This window comes from Vicia villosa, linkage group LG3, assembly GCF_029867415.1.
Source record: "Vicia villosa cultivar HV-30 ecotype Madison, WI linkage group LG3, Vvil1.0, whole genome shotgun sequence".
NCBI lineage: Eukaryota > Viridiplantae > Streptophyta > Magnoliopsida > Fabales > Fabaceae > Vicia > Vicia villosa.
Genome location: NC_081182.1, coordinates 169,217,875 through 169,243,975, shown reverse-complemented (window position 1 = coordinate 169,243,975; position 26,101 = coordinate 169,217,875). Strand labels below are relative to the sequence as shown.

The following is a 26,101-nucleotide window of genomic DNA, read 5'->3' as shown; positions in this document are numbered from 1 at the left end:
AAAAAGAACTTACCATATTTGAACCCCTTGCACCTTGCTTCATCTTCCATTTCTTCCTCGTTCACACCCTCTTCTATTCACCACCTATTTCTTATGCTTCACACCGGCGAGCCAGTTAGCCAAGCTGCTCGTCGTTGGAGGTAGAATCTCTTCACTATGTTTCTGTAGATATGATTTACAAATTTCCATTTGTTCATGAATTTTGCTATTGTTGCATAAGTTGAGTCAAATTATTTTTTCGTTTGATAAGATTTGAGATGTTTCATCAATCATTGACTCTGCACTATTTGATATCTTTGAATTTGGTGAATTGATTTGTGAACCTTTAGATTGCTTGTTATGAATGAATCTATTTTCGAATTTCGATTTCATTTTGAAGTAGTAATTCTTGCAATAGAATGTTAGAAAAAGAAATGGTTTAATTGATCTCTAACTCTGTAAAACCGACACCTCTGAAAGTAGGTGTGTTCGTGTTAGTTTCCGAAATTGTCTCCGACATTTGTGATTACATTTAATTTATTCTTTTTTTCAAATTTTTACCGTTGTCGACATGTCAGTGTCGCTGTCGTTTTTGCGATGTCCGTGCTTCATAGACTCCTTATATATTTAATGAATCAGAGGAAAGCTATTATTGAGAGAAATATGAAATGTCTCTGTTTTATAAAATTTCTTGTTTATTGTCGTCTAATCAAGTTGAATGTAGTTTGTGTTCCATACAAAAAATACAAAAAAAGGCTCTTAGCAACAGCATGACTTGATTGCAGCTAGTGTTTTCTTTAGATTCCCATTGTATGATTCAACTTGAGATTATGCTAGATTCCTATTGCATTTTTCAAATTCCCTTGCCTCATCCGTTTGCACTAGCTTTTAGATTTATGAAGAATCTTTCTATAGTATATTGCAAAGTATTGTCAATATTTCCCTCTTTAGAAGCAGCTAGGCCTAGGAGTAAAACCGGAATTCGGGCATTATGTTCATTGCATGTGGCCTTGGAGAAAGCCAAGAATGTTCTCCATCATTGCTCAGTGTGCAGTAAACTTTACCTGGTATGATTCATTTCTTCTGTAGCGTTACTTGCGGATTAAGTTTGCAAGGATTTTATCTTATTAAACAATTATCTGTTGTTGGTTGGAGGTTTATCGACCTGAGATACTTTTGCAGATTATCTTACTTGAGATTGATTGTGATGCAGGCTGTAACTGGGGACTCCGTTCTCCTAAAATTTGAGAAGGTTAAATGTGCTCTTGAAGATAGTCTTAGGCGGGTGGAAGATATTGTTCCACAATCCATTGGATATCAGGTAATAAACTTCAAACGCTATTACGATATGGTTTTCCTTTTTTGGCATCTGAATTAGGAGCTCTGTTTTAAATATTTTATTCCAAAATAAATGAATACCACCTTGTTGGTGATCTTATGGATTTTGTTTTCTTTAACACTGTCCCTTGTATCAGTTGTATGTTTATACACATGCACAGATGTTCCTTTTTAATTGTTTTCGCTGTCAATTTTTAACCTAGTCTGGGGTATGACATTACCTGTTCAGGTTCAGGAGATTGTGAATGAATTTGCAAGTGTGGAATTTGCACTTGACCCCTTAGAGAAGCAAGTTGGTGATGATCTAATTACATTGCTCCAGCAGGGCAAGAAGTTTGACGAAGATAGTGAAAGTTATGAGCTTGAATCTTTTCACCAGGCTGCTACTTGACTTGGAATCACATCTTCAAGAGCAGCTCTTGCTGAAAGAAGAGCTCTCAAGAAACTTATAGACAAGGCTCGGGCTGAGGAGGACAAACGAAAGGAATCAATTGTTGCATATCTTTTGCATCTTATGAGGAAGTACTCCAAGTTATTCAGAAATGAGTTTTCAGACGATACTGATTCTCAGGGTTCTGGTCCTTGTTCTCCCACTTTTCAGGGGTCTAATGAGGACGGTGTTCCCGTTTCTCATAATCAGGCTTTTGGCAGACAGCTTTCAAAACTTAGTTCCTTTAGTTTCACGCCAAATAATAATATGGAGCCGGGGCAGATGGCTCTACCACCTGAGGAGTTAAGGTGTCCAATATATCTGCAGCTTATGTATGATCCAGTTATTATTGCTTCGGGGCAAACATATGAAAGAGTTTGCAGAGAGAAATGGTTCAGTGATGGGCATAACAACTGCCCAAAGACCCAACAGAATCTTCCACATCTTTGCTTGACTCCTAATTACTGTGTTAAGGGTCTTGTTGCTAGTTGGTGCGAACAAAATGGAATTCCTATTCCCGAAGGCCCTCCTGAGTCTCTTGATCTTAACTACTGGAGATTGGTAATATCAGAGTCTGAGTCTGCAAATTCAAGATCTGTAAATAGTGTCAACTCTTGCAAACTGAAGGGTGTCAAAGTGGTTCCTGTAGAAGAGAGTTGTAACTCAAAGGAATATGGGGAAAATGAAGCTGAAAGTGTATCTGCACAAGAGGAAGACACCGAGCAGTATCTTAATTTTCTGAAAGTCTTGACTGAGGAGAACAATTGGGAATAAGTTAAGGCTGTTGCTGAGGGATGATGAAGAAGCTAGGATTCTTATGGGGGCTAATGGGTTTGTTGAAGCACTTGTTCTGTTTTTACAATCAGCTTTACATGAAAGGAATTTGATGGCTCAGGAAAGCGGAGCAATGGCTCTTTTCAACATAGTTGTGAATAATGACAGGTCTGCATTATCATCTGTAGTTTTTATTATTTTGAATCATTATGTAGAAATTCTTTTCATGTTGTTGCAACAAGGTAATTTTCAGTTTCAACTTTTGAATAATTCTATATTCTCATAACTAATTTATAGAAATACTTATTGTTTGTTATTGCAAATAGATGGATGCCACTACACCCAAGTACTCCAAGAATAGGTATGAAGAAATTGTGAAGGAAGTTTCATCCTATATGAAGAAGGTTGGATATAACCCAGATAAATTTCCATTTGTTCCCATCTCTGGTTTTGAGCTTGTTACCAAGATTGACGGACGTTCTGGTAAAGAGATAGAGAAGGAGCCCAAGTTCCTAAAGAATGGTGATGCTGGTATTATTAAGATGCTTACCACCAGCGGCTTTTAGTAGAGTTTTGCATGTAAAGAATGGTGACTGCATTAGATTTATTTTTTCATCATTGTTGATTTGTCAGATTGAAAATGAATACACATCTGTTCAACAGGCATACAAAGAACACGGCACGCGGTATATTCAATGGGCAGGAAACATGGCTGTTGGGCTAGATACTGGAGTTCCATGGATCATGTGCAAACAATTGAATGCACCAGAAGGAGTGGTAGGTGGTTCATTCAATTTCTCTTGGACTTTTTTTCTTTCTTTCTTTTTCTTGTCAATAAAAATTGAAGAAAGAGCTGAATCTACAAGGTCAACATTTCCAAATATAAATTCTTAAGATTACGCCTAAACATGTACTATGTTTCTGAAATGGATATATGCAAATGTCAGTATAAATTTACATAAATGCTGATTGCACCACATTAGTCTAACGAGTTTGCAACGGTGCAAAAATTCGAATGCGCAACACTCTATTTAATAATTTTTAACAATAATAAGTTCTTCTAACATAACCTCTCTTTGATCCATGACCTTTCTCCATTGCATATCTAATTAGTACTATAATCTTTGTTTAGGTATCATTCAAGAAGATCTAAGTCTAGAGAGATAAATCAATCTAATGGGGGTCGTTCTGATAGAAGAAACATGAAGACGAAACAAAACAAAGAACTCATGCCGAGGAGTGGAATACCGACTTTAAAGGCAACCATAAAAGGAAGCGCAGAAACAGAACTCCTGATATTGAGTTAGAAGAGAAAGATAGGGAAAAATATCATGAACACAGAAGGAAAAGCTCATTTAATACGATTAAAGATGACAGTAGCGGAAGGCGTGATGAGTATTCTGAGGTGGATAGAGCAACTGTAAACAGGGACCATGAAAAGCAGTATGATAGAAAAAGAAGGAACTCACGAATGTCGGATTGGAATAGTAGGGACTGTACTTATGAGGCTGGATCTGATGAGGATAGTAATAGAAGAAGGCACCGTAGTAGCCAAAGGAAAGGATCAAGACATCAGAGCAGGGACAACAGTAATGTTACTGATGAACCTGACAAAAATAGAGGCCATGAAAAGTTTTCTGATGTGGACTAGAGAACACCGAAGCTAACCGTCAAGTATGGCATAAAATTATATATGAAGAAAGTGTTATGACTTGGTTAAAATATAATTTTTATGTGTATGATTTTATAGTACTTGAAATATTATGAATGCACATGATTTTGTATATTTTTTGGTTAATATTAAAAATATTTTGACTTAGTTAAAATATGATTTTTATGTGTATGATTTTATAGTATTTGCAATATTATGACTGAAAATGAAATATAACTAAATGGTGTATATGAAATAGGGTGTAAATAGATTTAAATATAATATAATTGTTCATTCATAAATGATGTATTTACACCCAGTTTTTATTAAAATAGGGTGTAATTAAGAAGGTATCTACACCCGATTTTAATTAAAATAGGGTGTAATTAAAACGTAATTACGTCCAATTACACCCGATTTTTATTAAAATAGGGTGTAATTAAAACGTAGTTACGTCCAATTACACCCGATTTTTATTAAAACAGGGTGTAATTAAAACGTAGTTACGCTCAATTACACCCGATTTTTATTAAAACAGGGTGTAATTAAAAACGTAATTATGTCCAATTACACCCGATTTTATTAAAACAGGGTGTAATTAAAAACGTAATTACACCCGATTTTTATTAAAATAGGGTGTAATTAAAGACGTAGTTACGTCCAATTACACCCGATTTTTGTTAAAATAGGGTGTAACGTAGAACATATTTACACCCGATATTCTTAAAATAGGGAGTAATTACGAACGTATTTACACCCGTTTTAAACGGGTATAAATGCGTTAGACATTTCTCACCCTGTGGATATACACCCGATTTTTATTAAAAATAATGGGTGTAAATTTAATAAAAAACGGGTGTAAATTAACATTTTTGTACTAGTGTCTCTTGTCATCATGGGCAACAAGATCTTCTCCACAACCATGAGTTGCTCCATTCTTTCTTCATGTGTTGTCATTCGATTGGAAATAACAAGCGTGCAAGAACCTCAAAATCCCGTTTAACATTGGAAGATCTTTGATACGTACGATGCATAACATTCCAAATATCTTTAGTTGTATTGATCACAAGAATGGTTTCCATGATCAAACGATCAATAGACTGAAACAAGTAATTCACGACCTTCAAATCATGCAATATGATTTCCTTATCAGCCTTAATTGTTCTTGAGTTGCATCTAAAAGTGCAACTATGATGCCATTCTCTATCAATCCCTTATATTCCTTTGAATGAAGAAGGTTCTCCATCAACATCGCCCAAAGGTCATAGAAACAATCGAATATGGAAACGACAAACTAAATAAAACCAATGATTCAATCATGGTGAAAACAATTAATGCAAGAAGAAGAAGAAAAAAGAAAGGCGAAAAGAACAACTAGCGATAATAACTAAAATATCACAGTTTTTCAGTTTGACAAGGTATGGACTTAAAACAGTTGCTAACTAATACCACTTGTTGAACCCAAAGGTATTTTCCGACTATCATTTCACAAGCACAAAATTTCATATACACAGTATAAGTAAGCACATTACTTACATCTCAAATAATGTCAATTTGAGATGTAAGACGCCAAGCGAACTCGGTTGCCCACTCCTTAGCTAAGTCGGCCGATTCTTGGACTAGGCGTAGTTGGTTTAATGTGATTCCTCCTTGTATTGCTACTTTGTTGATTAATGATATGAGTTGATTTTTATTGTGTAAAAAATAAAAAAAAAAAGATAAAACTAAACCAGTTTTGCATTTATGACGATGAAAAATACTCATTGCTAATAAATTAATAGAAAATACTAATAAGTGTCTTCAGAGCAATGATTAAGATTTTAAAATAATAAATTTATTTCGATAATCTATGTATTTAATGTCTTGAAAATTGAAATATTAAATTTTTTATAAAATATTTTCATTTTTTAGAATGCTTAATTATTGTCTTGGGAACACTGTTTAGCAAAACTCTAAGGGTATGTTTGGATATCACGAAATGAACGGAGCGGAATGGAATAGAGCGGAATGAAATGGAGCGGAGTGGAACGGAGCGGAACGAATGTACCATTCCATTGTTTGGAAATTTTAGAACGGAATAAGACAAATTGTTCATTCCGCCCAAATCAGAGGGGAAGGAATATGGTGGTAAGTGATGGAATGGAATGGAATCCATACCACTCCTTTCCGCTCCGCTCCATCCGTTTTTAAATTATCCAAACAACGGAATATCATTTTATTCCATTCCATTCCGCTCCGCTCCATCCGATTCCATCAATCCAAACAAAGCCTAAATTAATTTATTCAAATGTCACGAATTTTGTCAACTTTATTACACTTACTAATTCAATCGTAGAAATTCTAAATGCCTTTCATTTTAAAACATATGGAGAATATAGTACGAAATCATGCAGTGGCTGAATGATGTTGTTAAATCTCAACCATTTATTTTAGTTTAATATAAAAAATTAACAATATTAATTAATGCATATATGTCTAACAACATAATAAAATACGTGAGGGAGAATCTCTTTTCATATAGTACGGTTCCACGATGAGTGACTTATTTATAAAAAAAGAAAAATTATTATAAAATAATTGATATATATTTTTAAAAATATTCAATATAATATTAATTATCGAGTTAATACAAATTATACTGACAATATAGGCTACTATTGAGTTTTTATTTTTATTTTTATAATCATATTATGCCAACAAGGATTTATTATCTTTTATTTTAATTATTTTAAATGTCATGTTGGCAATTTATTACTTACCATTTTAAACTTTGATATACTAAAAACTCAAAAAACTTAAATTTTTGTATTGAAGAAGAGTTAAACCAATGACCTTTCACTCAAATGAGTTATACAAGTGACTGACCACTAGACTACTTGTTTATGTTAAAGTAATTCTAAAAGTACATTTATTACATAGTTAATTTTGAATATTAAAAAAAGTATAATTTAAATATTTCAATTATCTCTCTCTTTCTTACTTATATTTTTATTTCAAACGTATGAATTTATACTTTAATTTCCCATATCAATTAATATTTTAATATTAATTATATATTAAATAATTATTTATTTTTAAAATAAATATGTCAAAATGAACAAAATATGTGTCAAAAATTTAAAAATATTAATAATATAATATATTTTACAATACTTGATATATTTTGATAGTAAATCTTTGAATAAAATTCACACCCACTAAAATTACTTTAAGATATTATTTAAATCAATAATAAACAAAAATTTTAATTAATAAAGAAATACTAAAATATTTTAAAAACATATTTTCATATTGACCATACATTAATTTCTTTTTCTATATAATAAAAAAAATTAAAATATAAGAAAAAAATCCAATTAATATTTATTTTAGTAAATTGAAATCCAATTTCTTATTGAGATTCTTAATTAAACCTTTTGAATTCAATGAATTTAATCAAAGAAAATATAAAGATTTGACTATAGCCGTTTTATATCCAATGAATGTACTCAAAATAACTATTTCGCATTTATGGATACTAGTATGTTATATTCTCAGCCATTATATCAAATCTTCTTATACACATGCTTTTTCTTGAGAAAAAAAAATATGAATCGTTTATGGTCTCTAGTTGTGGTTTTTCTTTTATGTGTTACATGTTCTTATGCTGTCAAAGTTGTAGATGTGGATACTATATGCAAGAATACAACAAATCATTCATTTTGTTCAAATCTTCTCAATTCAAAATCCAGCGGAAACAAAGATCTTGTTAGCCTTACACAATACACCATTGACGTGCTTCGTGCCAATGTGACCAACACTGTCAATCTGATCAACAAGCTAATTGCACAAAATGGTGGTAATTTCAATCTAACATATCATTACAATATGTGTTTAATTCATTTTGATATCTCAAAGGGTGCCCTGGGTTCAGTTGAGTATGCTGAAGAACTCTTCAAAATGGGAAATTACCTAGCTATGATTCCAACCATGAAAAGTATAGGTTTTAATGCTTGGGAATGTCTTTCTGGAGATACACCAAGTGATCCTCCTTATCATGATACCTCTTTGCTCCCAGTGTATGCTGATGATGTCATGCTAGTTGCTAATGTTGTTCTTAGCATACTAAGTTTTTTGACACAAGCCTAAATAATTAGAGGCATGGGCTTAATAAAAGAAGAGAGGCGAAAAGCATATAGTCTCAAAAGAATTATTGAAAAGTCCCTTTGATTAATAGAATATTGTGTTTTTAAATATACCTTTTATTGTTATTGCAATGTTATTTTAATATCTTTAAAGTGTATTTGTCTTCATTAAACATATATGTTTAGAATGTAAGTTTTATTTATTTTTATTAGGAAATATTTGAAATACACAATTAAAAAATACTTAATGTTAATATTTTACATTACAAATTACATGTAAATTGAGTTTATGGGTTTTCAAATGTTGAGTTATGATGAAAATATGTGAAGAAACTTGAGTGAAGGTGTTTGATGCGAATTCTAATGTTGTTGGACGTGTGATTACAAATTACATTGCAATTGCGGCCCGATGCGGATGCAGAGGCTACCGCATCAGCAATATTGCGACTGCAATTGCGGTTGTGGACTGCAATTTAAAACCATGGTCCTATACAAAAAGACCCTGATGATTTTCTTCAAATTACAAACCGGCGTCTTGATGAGCTCATCAACCACAACCTTAAAACAACCATATAAGCGAATAACCAAACCATCTCTTTGATGTTGGGTCAGCTAGAAAACAAGAACCAAAACCTCTATATGCACTTGGTTCAACTGGATAATAGTATTGATGACTACATTGAGGCTAAATTTGCAGCACTCACATCTCTCATGACTCAACAGTTCGCTGTTATGGAAACATCTTCACATACCAAAATTTATGCAAGTATCTCTTCCACACCTTTAAAACCTTACTAGCCTTGAAAATATTGTCCTTAGCACCTCTTTCCCACTAGTGCATATACCTTTACTCACACAAGGGACTTGTTGTTCCCTTATCACTCCACCACAACCACCGCTGCTCATTTCTCCCCAACCTCCACCTATTTTACATTCTACACACTCAATTTTTACATGTGTTCCATCCACCCTATATCAACATTACACTCCACAAAATCACCTAATTACTTCATTTATGAAAATTAACAAAAACTAACGCCACTCTTTTCGAACCCCAAAAATTGAGTTAGGGATATTTGACAAAACTCATCCTCTAGAGTTGTAATTTCAAAGCATGACAATTTTTTTGCTTATTATAATATTTTTTATGGAAGTCATTTACCCATGATTGCTTTTTATAAGAAGGGAAATGCTCTTCGATGATATAAGTGAACTAGAGATCCGTGCTGTCGCTCGAGTGTATTATTTATGGAATAGTATTTTTTGAAAGATACGAGAAAAATGTGAAGTAAAGAAATTTGGCCAAATTGAATATGTAAAATGGAAATTAACCATTTAAAAAAATAATTTACTAATAAGATATTAGTAGTATAAATTAATCGTTTTAAAAAAAGTTTGACTAATAAGATAGGTCAACACGGGTAAGTTCATTAATATCTTAGATCATTTGATAAGGTTTGGTCACTTAAAAAAAAACTAAGTATTATGGTGTTAGTGACCCGTGAAATTAAAAGTTTAACTAAATTTGAATGAGTGAGGTTGAAATTTATTTAGATAAATGTAATCTTGAAATGAATGATTTAATTATAAAACAATAATAATCATACAAATTTTATTAGATATAAATACAAAATTTGAAATAATTTACTTATTTGTAAAAAAAATAATATTCATATAGATTTAATTATATTTAATAATCATAATAAAAGAAGAAGAAAAAATGGTTAGATGAAAAAATAATAATATTTTAAAATAAAGATATGATTAAAAAAATATATTGTGTTGATAGTGGCCCATGAAAAAAAATGATATAGATTTAATTTAAATATATGTATGTAAATTTGAAATGAATTATTTAATTATAAAAAATTACATCTCAAATAAAAGAAATTGTTAATTTAAACAAAATAAATATTAAAGAAATTGTACCTGAAACTAATAAAAATGTATATCTTAAATAAAAGTAATTATTGATTAAAATAAAATAAATATTGTATGGCGATAGTAACCCGTGAAAACGAAATGTATTGTCCACAACAAAGAATTATAATTAGTTTTAAAATGTATTTTGTGCTATAAAAGACAAAAGAACTTTGCTCTACCTAAAAAATTTCATGAAAGTGTAAATTGTGAGATAAAATGGAAAGATAGAAAGTAAGATAAAGTTTTAAAAATGAAGAGAGATAAAAAGAAAACAGAAACTGTTTTAGTCTATGATATACAATACTTAATACTATGATACTTTTAATACTTTGACAGTATCCTTCATTGATATACTTTTTCATGATTTTCATAGCAATCATCTCACCTGCAACCATGCAAAATAATATGTCATATAATTTTTGATGTATACTGACTTTGAATTTGGAGAGGAACTCAAACTAACCGGTAGAGAGAAATTATCCCATCGTCAATGTCGCTAATTCTTGGCATGAACGCAAATACTCCAGGTTAGAAACAGAAGAAATCTCATATTTTCATTACCTATACAAAATAGAACATTCTTAAGCTCAGCTCCATGTCATTCTCATGCTATTCTCATTAGTGCCAAGGTTTATAGGAGAGGATATTTTCCATGTATCCGCTCCGATTATTGTCTCAACCAAATGCTAGTCAAATTGGTTCATAGGATCTAAAGACAATGCACAACATCCACATCCAATAACATGCTTTTCAGGAACGACACTGCATGCCATAAAAAATAGTTTTCTTCTGGTTCTCATAAATTAAAATATTTAAGTTATGTACATTTTAAAAAAGTATAGAGAATTGTTGATCTATTAACCTTACTTTCAGTGATATCTATTGACTCTTTAAAGACAAGAGATGCCTTGGTAGTTGCGGTTCAAGCAATAATTAGATTCATCGACATTGAAAACACTTGCAAAACACCTGCACATTAAGAAAGAAAAATCCATTGATCAAGTGCTAACAAATGAAGAGTTCTTTATGTCTTCAAAACTGTAAAACACGGTAATTTAAACAGACATAAAATTCATAATCAATCAATCATACAACATAAACGCTCATTTAATTAATACACCACATCACAACCATACTGAGTGATGTGTAGAGCCTCTTCTGAATATGAGATGTCCATTTCTTGACCTTCCACCATCCCCGTGACTTTCTAAGATCAGGATCAACAGGCTCACCTTCAAACGTCGAGAATACATGAACAATCATTTATAAAGAAGGATAAGTGAAAACATATAAAAGATAAAAAAATCAAAAAGAAGTGAGCTCTTTTTCCATTTTTAATCTGCATCTGAAGCAGATTACAAATTAAACTCACAAAGTTACAACAAATAAACATAATAGAGTTTAAGAACAAAATGGATTGAAGGCTCATCTCGGGAAAAAAATTTGATAAACATATATTAGTGATAATGTGGTATAGTATTGATGCTAATGATTTTCGGTCTTCAAATTGTACATTGACAAAGTCCTAATTTAAGAATAAGAAACTAAAAACGGTTACTAATAAGCAGAGTCAGAAACTAAAGAAAATAAATTAATAAGTAATTACCAAAGAAACCTTACATCTCCCTCCCAAATAGGCTTGGCTGCATGATCTGCATGCCCAGTCAACTGGGATGCGTCTACAGGCCCCCGAGTACCAAACCGGCTCCGGCACCGGCTGATCCTCGTGCAGCTCCAAAGGTGGCATAGAAGTAGAAGTAGAAGAACTGTCCCGACGACATCTACGGGAGTGGCCAGAAATAAACGGGACAGACTTGACTTTTAAATTCGGACATCTAAGTTGGTCCGTCCCGTCCAACTTTTGGACGGAATTTAATGAGACAAACTTAAATGAGGCGGACCGCCCGCTTTGCCACTCTTACATATGTGATTTCATGTGAATTTGAGTCATGAAATATTAAAAAAAGTACATGTTGAAATTTTTGGTCGAGAAATTGGCCCAATTATAAATATAAATCTTTATTTTTGAAAGTGGCATTTCAATAAAGATAGATAAAATATATTTAGATATTTTAAATTAGTGAGTTTGGTAATTGTATTTACTAATAGGATATTTAGTGAGTTTTAGCGCCACATTAGTTCTTGAGGATATAATAATGCTAAGTCTCTTTTTAATAAGAAATAATAATGCTAACTCTAATTATCAAGATCACTTTTGCAACAATTTTATATTGTAAAAAGATTTTAATTTGATGAGTTAAGAGATAAACATTGTTAGCATACCCCATTTGAAATCAATTTAAAACATACACACAAAAAAACTCATCAGTGACGTGAAAATCACGCCACAAATAGAAAAAATACATCACAAATCAACGTTTGCGACGTGAAATATTACGACGCTGGAGGCAAGGTGGCAACTTATTAGTAACGTGATTTTTATTTCACTTTTTAGTGAAGTGAAAATACCGTCACTAATTTTGAACTAGATATTACACACAGCTTTAGTTGTGACGTGTTTATTATGTCACTAATTAGTGACATGTAAATCATGTCACTAATTAATGCAATTAGAAAATAAAAATTGTTATACACGTTTAGTGGTTGCGACGATTTCCATGTCACAAATTAGTGACATGTAAATCACGTCACTAATATTTTTTTATATTTTATAAAATTAATATATATATATAATTAAATTAATAAATTAATAAATTAAATATATTAAAATTGATAAATTAAATTAATAAACTAAATATATTAAAATATATAAATTAAATTAATAAACTAAATATAGAAATTAATAAACTAAAACTATAAACCAAATATACTAAATAGAATTATAAATTAATCAATATTTTACACAAATTCAAAATCAAAAGTAACAACAAAATAAAAACTAAATTAAATCAACAATCTGTCCGAATCGGAAAACTCATCATCATTTTCGCCCTCTTGATCAGTCGGCGCATAACCACCCACATTTTGATTTCCACCAAACGATTGCATAAATTACCGCATTTGGACCTCCATATCCGCTTGTCTCTTCGTCATGACCTCCATTTGCCGCTGATGCTCACTCTGGATTGCTTCCATTTGGGCCTTTAAAGCCTCTTCACGTTCCGCCGTTTCGCGTCTCACCTCATTTATCGCCAATTGTCTAACGATTTCTTGCTGTTCTGGTGTCAAAATTACGGGACGTGAACCTCCTTCCCCGTCAATAACTCTTTGATATAGAGTTTTTAAACAAAATACAACTTCACACTATCCTACTATATATTTTTTAAACAACATACTACTATATTATTTTTTTAAAACAAAATAACACTTCACACTAATATATATATATATATATATATATATATATATATATATATATATATATATATATATATATATATATATATATATATATATATATATATATAACCATATAAAATAAACATATATAACCATATAACCATATAAGAAATATTTTTTAAACAAAATACTACTTAACACTATATATATATATATTATTTTGGGAGAAAGAGATTCTGTTCGGAGAGAAACCAGCAAATTTTGAGAAAAGGTATGAACGCGTCTGGGAGGGAAAAGGAGAAGGCGTGTATTTATAACACCATCAGCGACGTGAATTTCACGTCGCAACCCAACCATGTGCAATTCACGTCGCAACCTCCCCAACGGTATAAAACTATCTTCTCTCATTGCAATAAAGCCTGCACATGCCAACTTTAATTGTTTGGCGTGTAATTATGAGCCTATCAGCGACGTGAAATTCACGTCACAACCTTGCCACGTGTATTTCACGTCGCAACCTCCCCAACGGTAATAAATAATTTCTCTCACTGCAATAAAGCCTGTACATGTCAGTCTGCAAAACTTTAGCAACGTGAATTACACGTCATTCCTTAAATTTTGAAAAAATTTAAATTTCACCCATGTGAATGTCTCCGTCTATTTAATTTTTTATAATAATTTTATTGTTCCGACGTGATTCCCACGTCACAACTATTTTTTTTATAAAAAAAACCCAACACACAGTATTTACGTTATGTTTGATGTTTTAATATTAAAAATTTTAGTGACGTGTTTTACACGTCGCAACTACCTTTTATTATCCACGTAATTATCACGTCACTATTTCACGTAGTTAGACAGCACATTTCTTGTAGTGATATTTGGCAGTTTTAGAATCTCACCAATCCTTTATGTAAAATCTTAGAAATATTTTATATCATCCTCAATTTCTAATAGTAATTTTGATGATCATAAAAACTAAAAAAAAATGTTATTAGAAACTAAAAATGTTAATTAGAAACAACATAAAAAAAATTATTAAAATATTTATCATATAAAATATTCAATCAACAATAAATTATTGAAAACAGTATGCATGTCAGTCTGAATGTTTTTCAAGGTGGCCGTAATTTCAACTTTATTTGGTTGTTGTAGGAATTGTTATAGAGTGAGAAGACTCTGAGATAAAAATAATATAATAACTAACAATGGGGAGAGAATTGAGTTGTGAAAGAGAAAAATGAATTTAAGAGAGGGTGGAGGAATACTTGGATTGATTGTAAAGAGTTTTATTTGTGTTGCCTTCAATGGTATAGTATTGAGATGAGAGATGAGATTTAGGTGACATATTTGAGTATTTTACGTGTATTTAAAAAATATAAATAAAAGATAAAAATAATAATTTTAATATCTATTTTTTTCCTGTCATATAGGACTTGTTTGAAAAATTTACTGAAAAAAAAGTTGCATGAATTCCTCTAATATTTAAAGATTATCTTGTTTTAAACCTTATAAAAATTTTGTTTTTAAAACTAACCGTGCAATTTAATTATTCGATCATTTTAAACTATATAAATTTGAAGATTATGTCATTTTAAACTCTCTGGAATATGACAGAGAAATGTTGGTTTTACTAATAAAAAATTACAGGGTTCAAGATGATAGAGTCCTTCAAATGTTAAAATTAATTTTAAAAATAAAAATTTTATAAAATTTAAAATGAAAGAATCTTGAATTGTTAGAGAAATTTATGCAACTTTTTTCCAGAATTTTTAACAACCTTGTTATCAATATATAGTATTGACATAACTTATCACTACCATTAATGTGTCCGCCTGATATAGCTTAGGGACTATTTCTTAAATCAAAATTGTGTAAAAACTTAAAAGAGTTACTATCAAACAAGTGTAACATTCAAAACAATTACTCAAATCAAATGGCATGTCCTTTTTTCCTTAAACAGAGTCATGGTCGGCAGCTATGACTTTTTTTTATAAAAAAATAGTGACAAATAAAATAAGTCAATACAAGTGTAACATTCAAAATAAGCTCAAGTTCTTTTTTCCTTGAACAAAGTCATGGTTAGCAGCTATGACTTTTTATTTTATTTTAAAAATAGTTACAAACAAAATCAATCAGTACTATTATAATAATTATTATCTAAATTGTCAAACTTAAAATAATAATGACAAATTACTAGTAATGTATATAATTTGTCAAAAGATAAAATAATAATATTAATTTTTCTTTAGTATAATAATAATATTTCAATTAATATAAATATACACAAATTTACCTTAAAAGACATAACACTTACCATTCTATTTTCTTCTTCCTTTTCTCTTAATTTAATATTATAACTAAATTAGCATCTAATATTATCATTCAAAATATTAACAAAGCTAGATTCAAGTTTTTTTCAACAAATACAAGTTTTTTATGCAATTTATTTTTTTTACTATTTTATTTTGGGTTAATACCTATTTCACTCCTACCATATGGGGTTGGTTTGTAAAACCCCCCGTAAAAAAAAAATTGCAAGAATTCCCCTAACAATTGAAGATTCTCTCATTTTAAACATTGTAAAAAAATTATTTTTAAAACCAACCTTGCCATTTAAAGGACTCTATCGTTTTGAACCCTGTAAATTATTATTTTTAGTAAAATCAACCTTACCCGTCATATTTCAGAGGGTTTAAAATGATATAATCTACAAGATTATAGGGTTTAAAATGACTGAATCTTCAAATGACAATGTTGGTTTTAAAAACAAAAACTTTACAAGGTTTAAAACGAGAGAATCTTCAAATGTTAGAAGAATTCTTGCAACTTTTTTTTGCAGAGATTTTTTCAAGCCAACCCCATATGACAAGGGCGAAAATAGGTATCAACCCTTTTATTTTTATGAATTTCTTAAACTTGTAAATCAACTTCATATGTGACTATTTAATTCTTTTTAGACCCGTTTACATGTGGAATTTCCTGAGAAAAGTATCTGTAGTTTTTCTACAACTTTATTAAATAAAATAATTTTTTCTGTAGAACATTTTTGTGCAGCAAACTCCGTAGGTGTTATTTCGGATTTTCCTGCTAATTTTACAAATGATTAGACTTTTCTGGGAAAAAATGTTTGACATGAATACTAGTGATATTTCCAGAAGTAATATCGCTGGAAAATTTTCTACAGATTTTTTTTTTAATTAAAAATTTTTCTTTTAAAATAAAATGTTTTTTTTAAATAATAATATTATTTTAAAATTTAACCAAAAAATAATTATTTAATTTTTAATTAAAACTTAATTTTTTTTTAATAAGCAATTGATTAATAAAGCTCGTACTAGGGGTGCAACTCTTACAAAGCAAAACACTAAAGAGTGTTTGAACCGGATAAAGGAAGTTTAAACCATTCATAGTAAATGGATCTAAACTTAGGATATTCAAAAGACAACCATCTCCAAGAAAGAAAGATAATGTTAGAACATACTACATCAAAACAAAAAACCTCCCCTTTGAATATTATGGCACTCCTCATAATCAATAAACACCAAATGGTAGCTATCCAAACAAAACTAATCTTGACTCTTCGATTGGTATTCTTCACCTTATCTTGAAATGCACCAAAATCTAATAACTCCTCTTTGTTAATGTCCTCCGAAATGCCCAACCAAACAAAAATGTGGTTCCAAATCTCTTCCGCCATTTGACAATGAAAAAAGAGATAAGAATTTTCTAAATGGTTGCCACAAAAAATACAATCCGGATTTGTGAAGTTAATAACTTCCCTTTTCAACAATTGATCTTTAGAAGGAATCCGTTCGATAAAAAATCTCCAAGAGAAAACCTTGATCTTAAGCGGAATTCTAAGATCCCATGTCACCTTTAACAAATTAATCAATTGAGGAGCCCAAGCAAAAGATTTTGAATTGTTGACAACATGAGAAATACTAGCTACCGAGAACTCCATTCCGAATTTATGTGCCACAAGAAGTTGTCGTTCTCAAGCTCACACGCAATGATGCTATGCAAGTTGTCCAAAAACCGATTCCAACAATTTTAGTATATTTTAATCTCATGAGTTTAATGAAGATGCATTGACAGGATAAAATGTTTTTACATTAAAATCCAATTGCAATATATCATTTTGACATGTCATACAAGTAATTCAATTTTTTTTGTATTACTTAACGGGATACATGAACGTCATTGATTGAATCAATCTGAATAGATCTTTATATGGATTGAAACAATCTCCTCGACAGTAGAGTAGGAGATTCGATAAGTTCATATCCCACATAGGTTTCATTAGAATTCAGTTCGACAACCGTGTTTACTCCAGATTTCGACCTAAAAATTCATTGTTATTTTGTTTCTCTATGTGGATGTTATTCTCATAGCTAGCAACTATGTCGAGGATGTGCTGAAGGTGAAGGTTGAACTCAATAAAGAGTTCGACATGAAGGCTCTAGGAGCTACATTTTGTCATAGGGGTATTGAGCGTGGAGAAATCCAAGTGCGGAAGGTTTCAATAGATCACAATGATGCTGATATGATCACCAAGACATTGTCAAGTTGCAAGTTTTTTCGTTGTATGCAGTTGATAAAGCTGCATGAAGAAAGGTAATTTGTTCCATTGATATTATAGAGTTTGTTTTGAGGTGGAGATTTGTAAGATATTGGATCAAACTCTAGTATGGTTGAAGGGAAGACCTTTACTAGAGTGAACATCACCTCAATGGAACTAAACACTCAAAAATATAAAAAGGCGATAGACCTTTACCATATTCAGATTTTTTTGTGAGACTTCCATTGACCAACGCTAAAATAGTTAATGATCAAAGACACTCTAAAATCCAGCATCTCCATTTAACGTTAAATCCCGTCAAAGTCTGCAACATTAGACAAATATAATCTCATGTCACCTTAAAATACAATTGCCACATAATTTTACAAGAAAATCAGTCAAATGAAATGAATAATTCTACAGTCCCACTAACCTGTTTTTCAAGATCATTCCTTTTATCCAAGGAGTCCAAAAATGCGATTCAACTCCACTTCCTAATTTCATGCACAACCTTTTAAAGAACCAATGTAATTTAAAGTCCCACGGTCCACTTTCTACCATTTTTATATCCCATTCTCTCAATTTTACTCACTCTACCTATGATTTCACCGTATTTACTTTTTAAAACCTTAACCCACACACTTTCCTAATAGAGTTGGGTTGAACACCCTTGAATTTTTTATACCTAGATCCCCCTTCCTATCTTTCTTATTTTTCCAATGAACCCAACTTATTATTTTGCTTTCCAATCTTCCAACCCACAAGAAATTTTTAAAGATAGAACAAATTAGAAATAATATCTGATGGAACTTTAAAGAAAGAAAGGAACTACATTAATCACCAATTTCAAGACTTATTTCTTCTATGATTACAACCAACAGAAACATCCAAGTATTTCTAACCTTAAAATTTGATTTGCGGACTCAAACGAAAAGAATTTTATGAAAGTTTATTTTAAGACAATAACTGTAAATTTGCCATCATGACCCTTCTATATTGCCAACTTTTTCCCATAATTAAAGTATCATTTGCATACTGCATATGCCAGAAATGAACATCACCTCTATGGAACTAAACACTCAAAAATATAAAAAGGCGATAGACCTTTACAATCTTCGGATTTGTTTGTGAGACTTCCATTGACCAACGCTAAAATAGTTGATGATCAAAGACACTCTGAAATCCAGCATCTCCATTTAACCTTGAATCCCATCAGAGTCCAAATATTTCCAGCACACAAAATCGTATACTTTTTTTAAACCCACTTTGAACATCATCAATTATTTTTTCCTCCTTTTTGCATCATTTACTAACTCATTTGCTATGAGTATTCCATCTACCATCTGTCGGCCCTTTAAGACCCCAAATTGAAAATCAATTATAACTTTTTTAGCCATATGCTGCTAATTAAAGATATCGACCTAAAATAGTTTAGCTTCACCGAACTCTCAATCTTTGGAATCAATATTAAAAACGCATTATTAGCTTTACACACTATTTTGCCATTAGAATAGTTTAAGGTCACAAATTTCTCAATCTTTGGAATCATTGCTAAAAAAGCATTATTAGCACTACACACTATTTTGCCAGTAGAATAGTTTAGCGTCACCAAATTTTCAATCTTTGGAATCAAAGCTAAAAATACATTATTAGCTCTACACACTATTTTCCCAGTAGAATAGTTTAGCGTCGCCGAATTATCAATCTTTGGAATCAATGCTAAAAAAACATTATTAGCTCTACACACTATTTTGCCATTAGAATAGTTTAGCGTCCCCGAATTCTCAATCTTGGGAATCAATGTTAAAAAAGCACTATTAGCTTTACACACTATTTTGCCAGTAGAATAGCTTAGCGTCACAGAATTCTCAATCTTTGGAATCAATGCTAAAAACGCATTCTTAGCTCTACACACTATTTTCCCATTAGAATAGTTATGCGTCACTGAATTCTCAATCTTTGGAATCAATGCTTAAAAAGCATTATTAGCTCAACACACTATTTTTCCATTAGAATGAAATTCAGCAATGAATATGTGAAAGTAGGCTATCCCAAAACAACTTAATAAACTTGAAATTTATGTTATTCGGATCAGGATTCTTCGATCTCTCGCAATCACAACCAACATTTCTTCGATCTCACGCAATCACAATCAATATTTCTATTAGCTCCTCTCAAAATTCACTTATGACTGTGTCATTAGTGCCAATGAAGGGACAATAATAAAGCTATTCAATCACAAATCAAGTGATCCATCCATGTAGCAATGACCGATTCATTCTAGTACGATGATAATTTTAATGCTGAAGTCATTTTAGATTAGATGGGTCAAAAAAATAGAGAACAAAACACAGAAACAAACTAACAAACATAAAAATCCATAAAATTTAGGGCATCAGTTATCCAAGGTGATATTAACATCAACGATATTCCTATTCAAATTACCCATTTACACCATTTCAGTTTCATCATTTGCCTAATTCTGATAACAATTCAAAAACCATAAATAATTAATTCAACAAATTGAGAAACTCAAGAAATCCAGAAATCAAGCAAGAGAGGGAAATATGAAAGCGATTAGAACCTGTCGGAATTCATGAATTACATCAAAGAATATCAATGGATTTAAAGACAAATGAATTTCTATCATCACTTCGCTTTTCTTTTCCCTCTATGTATTATCACTTGTCAACTCTGCAACATTAGACAACTATAATCTCATGTCACCTTGAAATACAATTGCTACATGATTTTACAAGAAAACCATTCAAATGAAATGAATAATTCTACATTCTCAGTCAAATGAATTACCAATGCCTTAAATGAAGTCTTTTTGTTCTCAATTATAAATCAACCAGTACCACTAACCTACTTTTCAAGATTATTCCTTTTATCTAAGGAGTCCAAAAGTGTGATTCAACTCCACTTCCTAATTTCATGCACAACCTTTCAAAGAACCAATGTAACTTAAAGTCCCACGACCCATTTTCTACCATTTTTATGTCCTACCACCAAGCAGACCCCATTCTCAACACACTGTATTTTCCATTAGAATAGTTTAGCGCCACAGAATTCTCAACCTTTGGAGTCAATGCTAAATAAATATTATTAACTCTACATACTATTTTGCCATTAGAATAGTTTAGCGTCACCGAATTCTCAATCTTTGGAATTAATGCTAAAAATGCATTATTAGCTCTACACACGATTTTGCCATTATAATAGTTTAGCGTCATCGAATTCTGAATCATTGGAATCAATGCTAAAAATGCATTATTATCTCTACACACAATTTTGCCATTAGAATAATTTAGCATCACCGAATTCTCAATCTTTGGAATCAATGCTAAAAAAGCATTATTAGCTCTACACACTATTTTGCCATTAGAATAGTTTAACGTCACCGAATTCTCTATTTTTGGAATCAATGCTAAAAAATCATTATTAGCTCTACACACTATTTTGCCATTAGAGTAGTTTAGCGTCACCGAATTCTCAATCGTTGGAATCATTGCTAAAAAAGCATTATTAGCTCTACACACGATTTTGCCCTTAGAATAGTTTAGCATCACCGAATTCTCAATCGTTGGAATCATTGCTAAAAAAGCATTATTAGCTCTACACACGATTTTGCCCTTAGAATAGTTTAGCATCACCGAATTCTCAATGTTTGGAATCAATGCTAAAAACACATTATTAGCTCAACCCACTATTTTGACATTGGCACTAATTATTCCACTTGGACAATCTTCCCGACACTATATTAATCACCAATTTCAATAACTTCTTTCTTTTATGATTACAACCATCAGAAACGTCCAAGTATTTCCAACCTTCAAATTTGATTTGCTGATTCATTTGACTCAAACTAAAATACTTTTATGAAAGTTTATTTAAAGACCAGATATTAACTCAAATAACTATAAATTTGCCATCATGGCCCTCATGTGTTGCCAACTTTTTCCCACAATTAATGTATCATTTGCATACTACATATGCGAGAAGTGAGCATCACCTCTATGAAACTAAACACTCAAAAATATAAAAAGGCGATAGACCTTTAGCATCTTCGGATTTTTTGTGAGACTTACATTGACCAACGCTAAAATAGTTGATGATCAAAGATATTCTAAAATCCAGCATCTCCATTTAATTTTAAATCCCATCATAGTTTAAATATTTCCACTCCACAAAATCATTTTTTTTAAATCCACTTTGAACATCATTTACTAACTCATTTGCTATGAGTATTCCATCTACCATATGTCGGCCCGTTAAGACCTTAAATTGTAACCAAATATAACTTTTTAGCCACATGCTGCCAATTAAAGATATCGACGCAAATTAGTTTAGCTTCATCAAATTCTCAATCTTTGGAATCAATGCTAAAAAAGCATTATTAGCTCTACACACGATTTTGCTATTAGAATAGTTTAGCGTCACCAATTTCACAATCTTTGGTATCAATGCTAAAAAAGCATTATTAGCTCGACACACTATTTTGACATTAAATTGAAATTCAGCAATGAATATGTGAAAATACGCTTTCCCAAAACTACTTACTAAACTTGAAATTTATGTTATTCGGGTAAGGATTCTTAGATCTCTTGCAATCACAACCAACATTTCTATTACCTCCTTTCTAAATTCAGCTATGACAGGGTCATTAGTGTCAATTAAGGGGCAATAATAATATAATTCAATCACAAATCAAGTGATCCAACCATGTAGCAATGAACAATTCATTCTAGTACGATGATAATTTTAAGGCTAAGATCATTATAGATTAGATGGATCCAAAAAAACAGAGAACAAAACAGAGAAACAAGCTAACAAACATAAAAATCAATAGAATTTAGGGCATCAGTTATCCAAGGTGATTTTAACATCAACGATATTTAGATGCGAATTACCCATTTACACCATTTCAGATTCATCATTTGCCTAATTCTGATAACTATTCAAAAACCATAAATAATTTAATCAACAAATCGAGAAACTCAAGAAATCAAGCAAGAGGGAAATGTGAAAGCGATTAGAACTTGGCGATTAGTGCTTGCACGCCAATGTGCGTATGAACCCATGCTTATTCTCTTTTGCTCACTCTATAGGCAACTCCAAATATACATAATGCAGCTACCAAGTCTCAACGAATCACATTCTCCAACAGTTCAAAACTCAAGGTTCATATTCCACCTTTGCATAATTATGACTATGAACTGTCAATTTAGAGTCATACCAATGAAAACCTATGTCCCTTGATGGAAAATAAATGTATTTTCAGACAATTTCTTACTCATTGAAAAATTGAAATTGCTCCAACCTCAAACTGCAATCTACTAACTAAACATGTCAAAATCAATTCTACATATGTAGAATCAATTTTGAGTGCTCGAAACATGAAACCGAACATACACTTGAACTGTAATGAATGGTTCCTAGGCCAAAATGTTCATACATCTATCTAGAAACAAAATTGTTTAATATATATAACTTTGCTCACTAAGAATAATAGATAACCATATGCTGTTACATAATAACTATGTAAGAAATTCAACATTCAAGGGTCAAAGATGTTTTCACCCAACCTGCAATTTGGGTCAGATTGGGTCAGTTGCAACATCAGAAGCAACAAAAATAAGTAGGTCTTTATCTATAGAGAACCTTGCATTAAATAAAAACACAAGTACCCTTTTAACTATCAAAGATAACAACCTTATAATAGAGACATACTGTTATACCCCAAAATTTGCCCACATCTTTTTTCAAGAAAACTCCAATCTAAAAATTAAGAGTCTCATATAATCATGGATTTTTATTTCAATAAATATCCTGACATGTGAAATACTTAGTTTTTAGAATTTTTCTTATACAGTATTTTGGCTTACAGTTGAATTTATTCTTACGCAAACGCCAAATACTGTTTATTACTTCACACATGCTATTTATTTATTTACAGATAAATAGTACTGACACAATTGGTACAGAGTTAAATCTTTTGCAGGCGCAGAATCAGGAAACTCAGACTGTACTGGTAACAAGTAGATTATTATTATCTTTTGTTTCCCATTAATTTTTGTACTATATTCCATTATTTTCAAAATCTTTTCAAATCTCTTTTTCAAAAAATCAAATCCTAACTTTATTCTATACATCTCTCTTTTTCCCAACACTATCATACACTTTCTTTCAAATCTTACTTCCACTCAAATTTTCCTTTTGTACGGAATCACTTCATTCCCCAACGTCTCTATCCTTCTTTCCATTCTATAAATACCTCTCATTTTTCCATAAAAATCTCACATCAAATTCTAACTCATCTCTCAAATTTCTACTTCATATCCATCCTTTCTTCTTCCCCGACAAAATGGCGAAGTGGTGGGAAACGTGTTTTCTTATGGTCATCACCATTGCTACGGTGATCATGTCTTTTTTCTGTCTACATAGCCCGGAACACTGTGGACCTGGGATGCTTGCACTCCCAATCATCTACATGTTATTATTTGTAGCATGGGTTATTAATCGTCATTCTTAAAATTTGCCGTATTTCTTATTTCTTAAATGTACCGTTTATTCGTCGTACTGTTCAATATAGTATGTAATATTTGTACTATCAGTATTAAATGTTGTACTATTTGTCATAATGTTGCTTAATTATTCAGATAATATTTTGTGTGTTTTCTGCCAGTCAAATATTCATTTTTCTGTGCATTAAATGATTTTCAGGGTTATTATCTGTAATTTTGCTCGCGTACAGTAAAAATTAGTTATTTATTATGTCTGTGTTTTTAACAAGTCATGTAAATAAACTTTAATTTTTCACATAAAACAAAAAACAACAAAAAGAAAATTAACTTTGACTGTTGATTTTTCACTCTAACTGCTACATTAATACCCGAACAGTCAGTTGACAGTCAAACTGCTGGCAGTACAATTCTCAGTGTTTTGTACCATCAATCAAATCAATCTTTTACAATTCAAAATTCCAAGATTTTTGTCCTAGAAGTCTTCTGAATATCACATGATTAGCAGAGACTCAACACTGCACAAAAATCAGGTACGCTTAACTGTCTCCTACACAAACAGTCCCTGACTAGGGTTTTCTTGTTTTTACAGGAGAAACAAGTTTTTGAGACCTCAAATGGATTTCATGGACATCCATATATCTCAAAGTACCATCACACAAATTTTCAGACTTCAATTCACTCAGACGCACCGTCAGCAGCTCAAACAGTCAACAGACGACCCGTTTGACCAAAAAAGTCAACAGACAGTCAAAAATGAAATTTTTTGTCAACATCCATAATTTGTCAAAAGATTCATCATTTGATCATTGGATGATCATAATTCATCAAGGAAAGATAAAAAATCAACAAAACCCTAAGATTCAAAATTAGGGTTTTCTCCTAAAGAGTCAACTGAACTTTGACTGGCCATAACTCTCTCATCCTTCATCCAAAAAATTCAAACCAAAGCTCATTTTGAAGGAAATTCAATTATCTTTCAAATGCAATTGATCCCATGGTCATTACATTCACCATTTGAAAAATATGAACAAAGACATTACAGGTCATTTTCAAAGTCAACAAAAAGACACTTTTTTCAAAAGGACACACAAGGAGCATCAAAACTCATTTTGACATGAGACAAAAGACATTGGTTAGAGGACTCTTTGAGGTTTCCAAAAAGTGCAAGATCTCCTTCCTATGACAAAAATTGAGGGATTTACACCTTGTTGAAGTTGGCTAAATTTTGGGAAAATGCATAAAACCAACATTGCTCAAAAATGTATTTTTTCCAAATGGGGCCAAGTTTTCATGGTTCAAACATGTTTGCCATAATATTATGGGCCTCCCACGACCAAGACAAAGCCCACACCATTTTTATCCATTTTTGGCTTAATTTTATCTTATTTTAAGATTAAAAGAAAAAAGAAAATGGAAGGATAATGGATAGCTTAAATCTTAAGCATGACTCATCCAAGAATCTTCAATTTTCTGCAGAAGATTGAGGTACAAGGC

At 31.3% G+C, this 26,101-nt stretch overlaps 1 protein-coding gene, 3 non-coding genes and 1 pseudogene across 4 annotated transcripts; 2 read left to right on the top strand and 3 right to left on the bottom strand.

The window, feature by feature from the left end:
* Window positions 1-875: 875 nt before the first annotated feature.
* On the top strand, window positions 876-4,172 carry LOC131659348 (U-box domain-containing protein 6-like; annotated as a pseudogene).
* A 3,588-nt stretch (window positions 4,173-7,760) lies between these two features.
* Window positions 7,761-8,381, top strand: LOC131659347 (uncharacterized). The gene has a single exon (XM_058928554.1). The coding sequence runs from the start codon at window positions 7,761-7,763 to the stop codon at window positions 8,298-8,300; it is 540 nt and encodes a 179-aa protein (XP_058784537.1). The 3' UTR covers window positions 8,301-8,381.
* Window positions 8,382-20,467: 12,086 nt separating this feature from the next.
* On the bottom strand, window positions 20,468-20,561 carry LOC131593852 (small nucleolar RNA Z101). The gene has a single exon (XR_009281229.1). It is a non-coding gene; the product is annotated as a small nucleolar RNA Z101 (small nucleolar RNA).
* Window positions 20,562-20,653: 92 nt separating this feature from the next.
* Window positions 20,654-20,738, bottom strand: LOC131593864 (small nucleolar RNA snoR14). The gene has a single exon (XR_009281241.1). It is a non-coding gene; the product is annotated as a small nucleolar RNA snoR14 (small nucleolar RNA).
* Window positions 20,739-22,935: 2,197 nt separating this feature from the next.
* LOC131593851 (small nucleolar RNA Z101) lies at window positions 22,936-23,029 on the bottom strand. The gene has a single exon (XR_009281228.1). It is a non-coding gene; the product is annotated as a small nucleolar RNA Z101 (small nucleolar RNA).
* Window positions 23,030-26,101: the final 3,072 nt, after the last annotated feature.

What these genes read in the sequence shown, in the direction of transcription:
- LOC131659347 (XM_058928554.1), top strand. Translation starts at nt 7,761, where the DNA reads ATGAATCGTTTATGGTCTCTAGTTGTGGTTTTTCTTTTATGTGTTACA.